General features: G+C 31.9%; 1 protein-coding gene across 12 annotated transcripts; it reads left to right on the top strand.

The window, feature by feature from the left end:
- The first annotated feature begins 958 nt into the window (after positions 1 to 958).
- On the top strand, positions 959 to 10,468 carry LOC108749202. 12 transcript variants are annotated; one of them, XM_018487758.1, is made up of 6 exons: positions 960 to 1,032; positions 8,241 to 8,393; positions 8,730 to 8,833; positions 8,913 to 9,209; positions 9,277 to 9,398; positions 9,495 to 10,468. In XM_018487758.1, the coding sequence occupies exons 4-6, from the start codon at positions 9,038 to 9,040 to the stop codon at positions 9,705 to 9,707; spliced, it is 507 nt and encodes a 168-aa protein (XP_018343260.1). In that variant the 5' UTR covers positions 960 to 1,032; positions 8,241 to 8,393; positions 8,730 to 8,833; positions 8,913 to 9,037; the 3' UTR covers positions 9,708 to 10,468. The 12 variants fall into 12 exon arrangements, with proteins under 12 accessions (XP_018343265.1, XP_018343260.1, XP_018343261.1 ...); XM_018487757.1 differs by having other exon boundaries at positions 965 to 1,032; positions 8,169 to 8,393; XM_018487756.1 differs by lacking the exon at positions 960 to 1,032 and adding an exon at positions 1,069 to 1,089 and having other exon boundaries at positions 8,141 to 8,393.
- The last annotated feature ends 2,352 nt before the right edge of the window (positions 10,469 to 12,820 follow it).

Raw genomic sequence — 12,820 nt, 5'->3', positions numbered from 1 at the left:
CGCTTGACTCTCATTGCCAGTGTACTTTTCCTTATTTATTGTTATCATTAAAATATTTTCGTTCTTACACAATTATTTTCTTAAAAGGGTACCATTGGTTTTGACCTTGGGCGGCGTTGTTAAGATCAGAGAATGGTCACGTTAAATTTTTCAAATGGAACTCCCAATTGGTAGCTAACCTCGAGAGCTTTTCAATACTACAACTTTACAACACAACTTACAAGTTTACAACACTATAATAAAATATTTTTTTATAAAGTATTTTTTGAGGTGAGTTCGGTATTGGCGTTATTCAAGGTACTAAAACGATAGCTAAAACCTTTGAATGTTGTTTAGGAACATGACCTAAATAACATTTGTTATGATCAATACCATTGGAGATTATTCTTCTTATTTTTATTTTTGCATAAAAAATTCATTTTTACGTAAAAATAAAAATAAGAGGAATACTAAATAATATTCAATGCTGATGGTATACTGTAACTTTCGAGCCTCATAACTCGGAAAATACTTAATGAAAAAATATTTTATTATAGTATTTTGAAAAGCTCTCGTTAGATATTAAAGTAATTTTTTAAAAGTACATTACATTCACTAAAAATTTACTTATTAATATGGTGTTCAATCACCATATTATTAAAAAAATAACAATAATGTAGGAAGGAAAATACATTAATTATGAATTTATACGATTATAACTAGAAGGTTTGGTCGCAGCATATTTCTTATACTGCGATGCTCCTGATAAACACGATCCGGAGGCTCGGCCATTATGCGTTGAGCGGTAGTGAGGAAAAAATAGCCAGCGCTTCAGAAATCGGTCCGAAATGTGCAACTAATTCCGAGCACTATTATAACCAGTTGAGAGAGAGAGAGAGAGAGAGAGAGAGAGCGCACACACGCACCCATTTCAAACACGCTATTTTGGCAGCATGACCAGTCTCTTCTAGAAACTTTAACGGGGTCTAAATAGAGAGCTTCACAGGGAGAGAGTGGCAAATTGCGTGATCCGGTCTCCTTTTATTGGACCTGGTAATCAAATTCCATAGAGTCATAATATGCCGTTTAGGTTAGATGACTGCAAAAACAGTACGCTTGTCACCTTGTGCTGCAATTTCCTTCTCAATTGGTAAGGTCTTTGTAAGTGATATATATTATTAATCTTGAAAGTGTGTACCTTCCTTTATTGTACATATATACATGAAATAAAACTGCGAATTTGTACATTTCAGATATCAGGATTTATGCATATTATTACAAAATGCCTGGCAAGTGCAGTGCTACCAAATGCACGAATTCTAATAAAAACGGACATTGCTGCACATTTGCCCAAAATCTAAACTTGAGACAAAAATTGATACTGCCGGAATTTCTGATTGGAAACTTTCAAAATCAGCTGTACTGTGTGAGGTACCAAATCATGCATATAAATGTTTTATAATAACTGTAACTTCTGTAAACACCATCAAAAATAACCATCAATGTTAATTTCTCAATATCAATATATTAATTCCAATATACTCGTAATAGTATATAATAGTAGCGAGTGTATGTAATGATTACGTAGTTGTGCAAAAAATTCTAGCACATTTATGTTATGTTAATGATAATTGATTGGACAGATATTTTTCTCTAATGTGTACCTCTTATTTTTTAAGTTCATTTCCATTTATCAGAATTATTCCGCGTTGGTAGCAAAAAAATTATAAGGAAAGATGCCATACCAAGTTTGTTTTGCAAATGTGATGAATCTGTAAAATTAGAAAAAAGAAAAAAATTGAAACATGTTATTCATAATAATAGTTGTTGTATAAAAAAATTGCCAATTTTATATGATTGAATTATCAGTATTTTTCTTTTCTTATTATAGATGTGACAATTTATAATAAATGCTGTGTAATGTATCTTAAAAATTTGTTGAACAAATATTTTATATTTTTCTTGATTAATGACATATATATTTTTAATGATGTTTGTAATAAATCTTTTATGTTTTTTACGATTAAAAAATCAAACAATTATTTTACAACAAACTTTACTTTATTACCAAATCGCTTTAATATAAAAACATATACATATTCAAATTTTCACTTTTGAAATCTTAAGTAGTTGTAATCGTCAATAAATTCTATATAAATAGCATGTATATCATGATCAGAAGTAATATTAAAAATTTTATCTCTTAGAATAAGACGTCTTACAGAATTTACATAATTGGAAATATATGTAAAATTAACCATCATGATCAAGGAGTTAATGCATTACATATCAAATGTAAAGGACTTTATATGTGTCAAATCATCCTGTAAATGATGAAATCTTTCTTTTGAAACTTCATTTTCTTGTATAATATTTTGTAACTTAATTTGCATTATTTCATAGATTTGTAAGAATTTAATATGTGTATTGCAGATATCATTGATATTGCCTTTTTTTGTAAATACTGTTTTATTAGCTGATTCCTCTAACATTTTTATGTCCACAGACAGTTTTTTTACCCAACAATCATTATGAAAAACATGTTTCAATTTTTTTCTTCTTTCTAATTTTACAATTCATTTTATGATTCATCACATTTACAAAGTAAACTTGGTATGACACTTTTCCTCATAATTTTTTTGCTATCAACGCGGAATAATTCTGGTAAGTGGAAATGAATCTAAAAAATAAAAAAAAAATATCTGTCCCATCAACTATCATTAATATAACATCATATTAGAATTTTTCACGCAACAACGTAATCGTTATATACACTCGTATTATTGTATATTGAATTTAATATATTGATACTGAGTGAGAAATTATTACATTGATGTTATGGATATTTTTTTTATGTTGGCTTATGGGAATTATATTATAAAACATTTATATCACCGACAAGAAACTATTAAAGACCCTCGGTCCTGGGCAAATTTTCGTAATTATCAATGGAGCCCGGAGATAATTGAAGGACGATGACGTTACCAACAATTAATAAAAATTTATGATTATTAATATAAATATTTCGAAGAACTGGAAAGAATACGGGCAGTAGGAGACTCAAGCGCAAAAGACGTCACGCAAATAATATATCTATGAAGTGTGGAACTTCTTTATTCACTAAAATGCGCTTACATGTTTCGGCTCATTTTTTAGCATTCCTCAGAGACAATAAAAATTAACATATATAAACTGTAAATAAAAATTATCTTATCATGGTGAGCACCCCTACCTCGAGAATTTAAACGCCAATAAGAGTGAATTAAAACGAAAACAGAAAAAAGAAAGAACGGAAAAAGGAAATAATGAAAATATCGAAAAGAAAATATGAAAAACTAATTTATCAAAAACCTTAAGATTATAATTAATCATCTCGAAAATAAGAACGCTCAACTTGATCACAAATTACAAACTGTATCGCAAACATTACTATAAATTATTCAAAAACCGGTTCTCGATATTTTAGCCAGTCAGTATCAAACACAGTGAGTAACTTTCAGTTTTAGCTAGTATTATTGAAGCTTACAAATGAAAAATTTCGCATTGAAACGTTAATCAATTCCATAAAAATGAAAGTTGGAAAGTAATAAAAAATTACGCCAAAAAGACTCATTACTACGTACCAACGACACTGACTGACTAGACGTGACAACAACTCAAGCCTTTATAGCTTGTCTATGATCGAAAGATAGGCCTTGGGAAGCTCCTCTATATCCGTCTGCAAATTGAGTCCGTGCATCTGTTTCCTGATAAATATCATCTCCGAAATCAATCTCTTTCTGTAGAAATCATGGCCTTCTTGTAACCGATGCTCCGTTATGACATTACGTAGTAGAGATGTTCCATCTGATATGGTTCTTATGCTTTGTGATTCTTGACTTCAGCTGTCTACACGTCTGTCCCACAACTTGCATCGCAACTCTTACACGAGATCTTATAAACAACATTTGACTTCTTGTCACGCGGGAAAGGGTCCTTATGTACCCTAATGAATTTTCGCAATTTATTAGTACTATAGAACGATACCCTCATACACTCGCTATTCAATCTGCTAAACTTCTCAGTAATACCACGAATGAAAGGAACAGTGAACCATGAAGGCTGCACTGCTTCTATCCTACTATTCATCAACAACACTCTTTCTATTTCCAACTATAATAATTTTTGGGTTGCCTATGGGATCTCCATTATCACCTATCTTGGCTGATTTAGTGATTCAGGATTTAGAAAAAAATATTTTTCAAAATTTAATTACACACATACCGGTTTATTATAGATATGTGGATGACATTGTACTTGCAGCTTCTAAAAATAAAATTAATGATATATTAGATTCCTTTAATGCATATCATGAACGCATTAAAATTACGGTCGATCATGGTGATGAGTATTGTATCAATTTTTTAGACTTAAAATTAATATACGATGATGGTTACATCATTTTTGATTTGTATAAAAAACCAACTAATTCTGGTAGATATCTCAATTTCTTCTCAAACCACCCGCTTTCACAAAAGAGAGGTGTGGTGACGAGTTTGGTGGACAAGGTTTTATTTCTTTCGCATCCCAAATTCCAACAAAAAAACATGGAATCCTTAATTAGCTCCCTCCTCAACAACGGTTATCCCTTACAAATGTTATTTAAGACTATCCAAGACAGAATTATTATACTTTCCAACAAATATAATTTCGAAATAATAAATAACATGGATCAGAACTTCGATGGTGAATTAACAAAAAAGACAAATTATTTTATTATACCATTTTTAAAAAAGACTTCAAATAAATTCAAAGGAATTTTGAAAAAATACAACCTCCAACCAGTGTACAAACCCTTAAATAGTCTTAATAAATTTATTACTTTAGGCAAGGACAAAATAAGTAAAGATGATCATTCGGGTGTAGTATACAAAATAGATTGCAAAGAATGCAATCATACATATGTGGGCCAAACAAAACGAAAATTAAAAACACGCTTAAAAGAACATATTAACGATATCAAAAAACCGGTTGAATCGCTGTCTGTAATTTCAAATCATCGAATAAGTGATGGACATGTTATGGATTGGAATAACACTGAAATTTTAGATTTTGAACAATCTTTTTTTAAAAGAAGCATTTCAGAAATGATCTACATAAAAATGCATACAGATACCTTAAATAAGCAAAGTGATACCGATCGTTTTCCTGACGTATACCTCCCTCTTCTTAAACAATAACTCTATCCCCTCTTACTCAATTCTCTCGTCAACCCCCCTTCTCCCCTCTCGTCCCCTCTCTGTGTGAAAAGTATAAATAGACCGAATTTCGGACTCTCGACATACAAAGAAAAGTACGTTATTATTAATAACATGTAAGTGTGCAATATCAGTGTGATGTGTACAGTGAGATACGCGTAAGTTTTTGAAAATTATTGTCTAATTTCTTTGCTTTCTTTCTCTTTCTCTTTGTTCGTTTTTCTTTCGGTTGTAATAAGTTATTCTATAAAACAAATAATTTATTATTGACATATTGTTAAATAATACAATTAATAAATCTATAACACAAATTTTTAAATTCTGAACAATTAAACTGTTTTCTAATTTTCATATTTAATTCACACATAGAACTGACCACTTGCGTGTCTCCTGTGGGTCCGATCACGGTATTGAATACATGTAGAGAGTTCCAATAAAACATAAAAAAGACTTAAATTGGTCTTGTATTCATATATAAAAAATTCGTTGTCAGATCAAGAAGAAAATTGTACCTCTTGACATTAAATCAACAGTAGTCATACCAATATGAAAATTCATTTAATAATAAATAATAAAGATTTGTACGTCACCATATTAATTGTTGCGAACCGTTGTATAATTATTAAATTTATCTTCATACGCCTTTTTTCAAAAAAATGCGATATTTCTATTTAAAATATAGGATTAAGCGAAAGTTTTTGCGTTTTTAGATTAGGATCACTATCGATTGATTTCGTTTTAATATAATGTTATTAGAAATGTACTGAAGATGGTCAAATGTTGACCGAAACGTATACAAATTGTACTAGTTTTTTTAGAATATATGACTTCTTAACAACGAAGGTTGGTTATATGCTCCTGAAAAGTTTTAATTTTCATAATAATTTTCTTCAAACGATTGTTAATATTCTCAAATATAAAATTCAATGGATAATCATTCTCTAATACTTTAATAATGAAACATAAATTACTAACTGGCTAAAATATCGAGAACCGGTTTTTGAATAATTTATAGTAATGTTTGCGATATAGTTTGTAATTTGATGTGATCAGGGTGAGCGTCCTTATTTTCGAGATGATTAATTATAATCTTAAGGTTTTTGATAAATTAGATTTTCATATTTTCTATTTCGATATTTTTATTATTTCCTTTTTTCGTTTATCTTTCTTTTTTCGTTTTATTTCACTCTTATTGGCGTTTAAATTCTCGAAATAGGACTCGAGAATTGCTCACCATGATAAGATAATTTTTATTTACAGTTTATATATGTTAATTTTTGTTGTCTCTGAGGAGGGTTCAAAAATGAGCTGAAACATGTAAGCGCATTTTAGTGAATAAAGAAGTTCGACACTTCATAGATATATTATTTGCGCGACGTCTTCTGCGCTTGACTCCTACTGCCCTACTATCCTTTCCAATTCTTTGAACTATAAGGAGTCTTGGTTACTTTGATTTGTAATACGGATAAATATTTCGATGACACATTATTAAATTCATGATTTTTTATTATATAAATGCTGTATAAATAAATATGCATATTTTTAATGATATAATATCTTATATATATATGTATTGCCGAAAAATTACAATTTTTTTCTCTGCAGTTATCATCTCCATTGATAATCAAACTCGGATGATATCATTAAAATCACAGTTTTAAATAAAAATCGAGTACAAGGGTTGTAAAAATTAAAGACCTTTATTGTGTTTTTCGGCGATACGGAAATTGTTTCTCAAAAGTTGGCAGCAGTGGCATGTAGCGGAGACTCTCTCCTCTACAACGAGCTGTATTGCTCAATGTTATTAGACGGCCAAATTTCAGACGCATGCGCATCCAATGTAGCTTCAGTAACGTACTGGTCACTAATAAATAAGAGATCATTAGTCGCCTATGTAAAATTTTTTCAAAGATGTTGAAAATTTTAATATATTTTATACATATATAATATATTTTACATATATAGAAATATATTATACATATATATATATATACATATGTAAACTGTGTAAAATATATAAAAATTTTCGGCCCGTTAACAACACTGGTATCGGTAGCTGCTTTAGTCTGGCCTTGGCGTTCGTTTGAAATGGATGATAAAGGGCAATCCAAGCAAAACAAGCAAAAAACTTCCAAGGTTGCCCTTCTGAAGTTTTTTAAAATTTTCAACGGGGCGAACTCTTTCGTGGTTGAGAAAGCGAATGACTGAATGCACCTCGCAGGCGGCGGGATTCAACAGCGGATCCTCCATGTGAAACGGACCCCAAGACCAGATTAAAACAGCTACCGATACTGCTCACCGCTCGTTGTGGAGGGGAGGATCCCCACTACATGCCACTGCTTTTGAAAAACAATTTCCGTATCACCGAAAAACAATAAAGATCTTTAATTTTTGGACAACCCTCGTATTATTAAGTTTTAAACATATCTACAAAATTAATAAATTATGAAATTAGTACCGTATTACTAGTTTATTACTCTTAATCACTTAAATTTTAATAAGCACGCAAATTTCCATAAGAGGATTTTTAAGTATCTTGTCAGTTTGTATACATGCTTCAGTACTAACCTCACACAGTAAAGCTAATTTTGAAGGTTTCCAGTTATTCCGGCAGCATCAATCCATTTTTGTCTCAGATCAGTTTGGATCTTGGGTATATGTTGTGCAGCAATATCCGTCTTTATTAGAGTTCGTGCATTTGAAAGCACTGCACCCGACAAGCATTTTACAATATGCACAAATCCTGATATTTGAAATGTAAAACTTTGTAATTTTATTTCATGTATATATGTACAATAGAGGAAGGTATATACTTCCAAGATTAATGATATGTCACTTACAAAGACCTTATCAATTGAGAAGGAAATTGCAGCACAAGGTGACAATAGCGTATTGCTTTTGCAATCATCTAACCTAAACCCTAGGCATTCATACCCCCATGGGTCTACGAAGCTTGATTACCAGATCCAATCAGAGGAGACCGGGTCACGTGATGCAATTTGCCACTCTCTCCCTGCTCTCTAGGCCTAAATTACGTCATGTGGAGAGATTAGCCATAAACATCTATTCGGCGGCGACTCGGTCACTGGCCGCAACGTGTTCGTGCAGTCGCTTACGATCTTCCCATATGACCTAGCGTGCTTTGACTTCAGTCCACTTTTCTTTGATCAGCCGAATGTGATTGCTATACATGATCCGATTTTGAGATCAACTTAGCTTTGGCCTGCTCTTTTCGATATAGATTATATATTCAATAACTTTTCTTACCTTTTCTTGCTATTTGTATTATAGTTATTTGTATCCTTAGAATTTACACTGAATATACATATATAATATTATACCAATGGTACATATTATCAAAAGCTCAAATCAAAAGCTGTATTTATAAATTTAAAGAAAATACTCTTAAAAATGTGTGAAACTGACGAGGTGTACACTGATAATCTGTCGAATATTAGCGATCAGATGTCAGACAACAGTATAAAGAATTAATATCTTTAATTTGTAATAAAGCTTACAAAAAGTGCCGACGGCAGCCAGTAGTTTTCGTCATTATATGCCGGCGGCAAGAACAAACTTTTTTCTGAAAAATGCGACCATCAAAGTGTTAACAAAGGGTGTGCCTTATGCTCCCATAGTTACGTACAATTTTGGAAATTTTGGCGCCATATTAAATGCTGTATCTGAAATTTTCAGTAAATGCAGCGATTTGCCTGACTACTTACAGAAATGCTATATATAATGGCGTTACAGGTTCTATTGTAATGCCGGCTACTTATATTAGACTTCAATGTAAGCCACTTCATTGCTAGAGTGTCACAATGGAAGTATCTGAAAATGAAAGTACAGCACGAAGATTGTACATACGTTGTATGCCCCAAACGTATCAAATGAGCGACTTTAAGACGTATCAAATGAGAGATTTTGTCGTATTTTCTAGAATCAGTACTGGCGATAGCATTAAGCGAATATCTGGGCACCACGAAAGAGGAGGTAGCCGTGCCAGTACAAATACATATGGAAGTACTTGACAGAACAATAGAAGGAGTTGTTTTTACAGATTTAAACGTGGATGATAACGAAGCTATGCAGAACGAGGATAGCGACAATGACATTACAGAAGACGATACTTCTGATTGGAAGACATGGACTAATACAATTTATGCTACCGCTCAAGACATTGTAAGTAAATCCAAAGAAGAAACCATTATTAATGCGTGCTTTAATTCTAATTTTGCTATCCGTCTCAAAAAGTTGATCCCGTATCTATCATTTTAGATTGGTATTATGCGACCACATTTTGGAATAGGTTCAACGATAGCTACGGCTTCATCGGTTGAGTTAGAGTTAGATAACTTGAAAAATAGATCGTTTAAAAATCAATTGTCAATGCGGATTGATAAATTTGTCCTCCAACATTTAGATCATCTGGAGGGTAAACCGACTTGCCTCACGAAAGTGATCTGCCATCCATTAACAACTACATTATAGAAGACTTTGCTTTTCAGTAAGAAAAAATGGATATTTCTGAGCATTGTAGAGATTCAGACATACGGGACTATAATGAGTTAGCTGCAAAAATTGATTCCGAACATCAACATCGACATCGGTTACAAAGTTCAAGAAATGAATCAAAATTAACCTGTGAAAGCAATGCTAGTTTCAATACTAGCATGCCAACAGATTATCGTACAAATAATAACGACAAATAATAATGACGTTCGAGCAAGCACTGTTGATTCGTGTAACCTTTGGAATATGTGCAAGAACTGGCGTAGATTAACCATTAAAAAATCAAAGGAAATCGCTGAACCAAAAAAATCACAGGCAAAAAAGAAATCCAAGGCAACGTATTTGGATAAATACCCCGATGGCAATTCATGAAAGATTCGCAGATATCTAGGCTTCCTATTTTTAAGAATGGCTTTTTTTATCAACCTATATGAATGGGAAAATTTAAGCTTAATGTAAAGCGTATTTGCGCGTTTGATTCATTATTTCAAGTGTTAATGAGCATCACTGCTTCAAATGCAGAATATCATGAGAAACTTTCAAAATCAAATCAGACAATAAGATTAGAAAGATTTGAAAATCTTGCATGGTAAAAAACTACTGACAATAAACTGTTATAAAGAGAGAGCAGAAATGCTTTCCAGTATTGGACTTTTCAGAGATGCGATGAAACTCTTTACGAGAACAATAAAACAATTAAATACTGAATAAATAACAATAAATAAAGGGCAAAATAAGATTCAAACACATTTTTTTAATTGTCACACAGTTAAAAAAATACATTACAAATAAAGAAAAATAAAATTGAAAAAAAATATATAATAAAAACTCAGTTTTAATTCAAATAAATTACAAGTTTCGGCTACCGGATTGAGCCCTCTTCAGACATTAACTTATCATAAAAATCACTGTACAAAATTGATTATCGAAAATGTTCGCATATTCACTATAATCGCAGCTCGGGAGTCTTGATGTAGAACTCGACATTATTCACACACGATACGAACAGTCAAATCTGTTTCATATCTCTTGGAAAAAGTTCTAGTTGATAAAAAAGATAAAAAGACTTCTTACAAAAAAATAAACACAATCAAATTAACATACCGGAAATCTAACAAGTAATTAAAACTCACCAAAAGTCATGTGTAAATTATTCAAACAATCGATATGCAATACGTACGGATCAACATGGATTGAAAGAAGAGACGGACTATCAATACCGAAAAGTCAAATTTTATTTACAATAAGTATATATACCTTATGAAGACCTTCAGTGTCAGTTTGTAAATTTAAACTATTTTTCTGCTTTTTAATATTGAGCATCTTAGAAATCAAGCGTTTCCTATTACAAGGCTCTTCATCCAAAATTTTAACATTGTCCCATTGGAAATCATGATCATGACTGCATACTGCAGTCTGTGCTCCGTTATGACACAACGGACAGAAGTGTTATGTCTAATATGATTACGATGTTCTGTAATTCTGGTTTTCAATTGTCTGCCCGTCTGTCCAACGTACGACGCATCACAATTATTATATCTTATAGACTACATTGCTCTTAGATGTATAGGGAGAAATGTCCTTTTGTACTTTAATATATTTACCCATTTTATTAGGAGTATGAAAAGATACCCTGATGTTTTTATTGAACCATTTAAATGTTTCTATGTGAAAAGGAATAAATGGCACCGTAAGCCAAGAGGATTCATTTGAATAGACATTGTCAAATCTTTATGTACTATGTGTCTATTTTTAAGTAAATTTTTTATACGTTGATTAACTGTGTCAAAAATAAAAGTTAATGGGTAGTCATTATCTAATAAAACGTTAATAATAAATGTCAAATTTTTTGTGTAAAACATAAAGTCAGAAAGTAAAAAAGTTCTGTCAACTAGCAAAAAAATTGTTCTTTTTTTTGTGCAATTGGATGATTTGAGTGGAAATTTAAAAATCTCCCTGAAAAAGTAGGTTTGCGGTACCAATTAAAAACGAAACCGATTCTTACTAATAGATATAGTAGTATCCAAAAAATCTAATTTTTCTCCCCCTATTTCTATATTAAATTGAAGACTTCTATAGTAAATTAAATACTGAATGCAATGTAGCCCACTTAGCTGAGTATCTGTTTGTAGATATTCCTAATCTCAAAATAAAAGATTCTTGCTCATGCGGATATTATTTTAATAACTCAAAAGTTATTCTTAGTTTTAATGTTGACGTACTTTTATGCCAAGGCTTTGGTTTAATGCAGAAAGCAATTGCTGGCCAAATAACGAAACGAGCATGTACACAATGTAAAAGTACTGTTAAAGAGAAAGTATTATAGAATATGAACCTCATGTGATAATTGATACATGTGTCCTCACTAATAATAGAGATCCTTAAGGGAGAGTCTGGCAAACGTTCGTCATGATATGGCAAACTGAACACTTCATCTTTGTTATTTACCGAACATTAAACAAGGATGATATGAAAATTTTGCCACATAATGACTGCATCAATCAAAATATGAACATTGCTTTGCCAGACTCTCACTTGAGTCTCTAATAATAAAGGGTGTCCCAAAATTAACGCAAGATTTGAATTAAATAGAAAACACAGTTTTTAGTCTTTTGATTGTTATTTTTTTATTGAATCATAAAGTATATAGGATAGGGTTATTTCTGGAATAACACATCGGGCAAATGGCCTCCACGGCTTTGCATGCACATACGCACTCGTTTGTCGACATTTTCCATGACCATTTTGCATAAATGTGGTTGAATTTCGTTGATGCAGCGTTGAATCTCCTCCTTTAATGCACGGGTGGTTGTGGGCTTGTTGACATAGACCTGTGATTTCAAATAATCCCATAAAAAGAAATCTAATGGTGTTAAATCACACGATCTAGGGGGCCAATTCTGATCACCTAAACGAGAGAGTACACGACCTGGAAACGTCTCATGCAGTAACTGAATTGTTTCACGAGCTGTATGGCATGTGGCACCGTCTTGTTGAAACCACATATTGGCCACATCAATATCATCCAATTTCGGCAGAAAGAACTGTGTTATCATGTAGCGATATCGAGCACCAGTAACAGTCACTGCTTG

This window comes from Trachymyrmex septentrionalis, unplaced genomic scaffold (genome assembly GCF_001594115.1).
Source record: "Trachymyrmex septentrionalis isolate Tsep2-gDNA-1 unplaced genomic scaffold, Tsep1.0 scaffold272, whole genome shotgun sequence".
Classification (NCBI taxonomy): domain Eukaryota; kingdom Metazoa; phylum Arthropoda; class Insecta; order Hymenoptera; family Formicidae; genus Trachymyrmex; species Trachymyrmex septentrionalis.
The sequence above is the reverse complement of the archived record's forward strand: the minus strand, read 5'-3'. Positions and strand labels throughout refer to the sequence as shown.

What these genes read in the sequence shown, in the direction of transcription:
- LOC108749202 (XM_018487763.1), top strand. Translation starts at nt 9,038, where the DNA reads ATGGAAGTATCTGAAAATGAAAGTACAGCACGAAGATTGTACATACGT. An exon ending in TGGGCACCACGAAAGAGGAG is followed by an intron (nt 9,210 to 9,276) that starts GTAGCCGTGCCA and finishes TTGTTTTTACAG; the next exon opens with ATTTAAACGTGGATGATAAC. An exon ending in ATGCTACCGCTCAAGACATT is followed by an intron (nt 9,399 to 9,494) that starts GTAAGTAAATCC and finishes CTATCATTTTAG; the next exon opens with ATTGGTATTATGCGACCACA.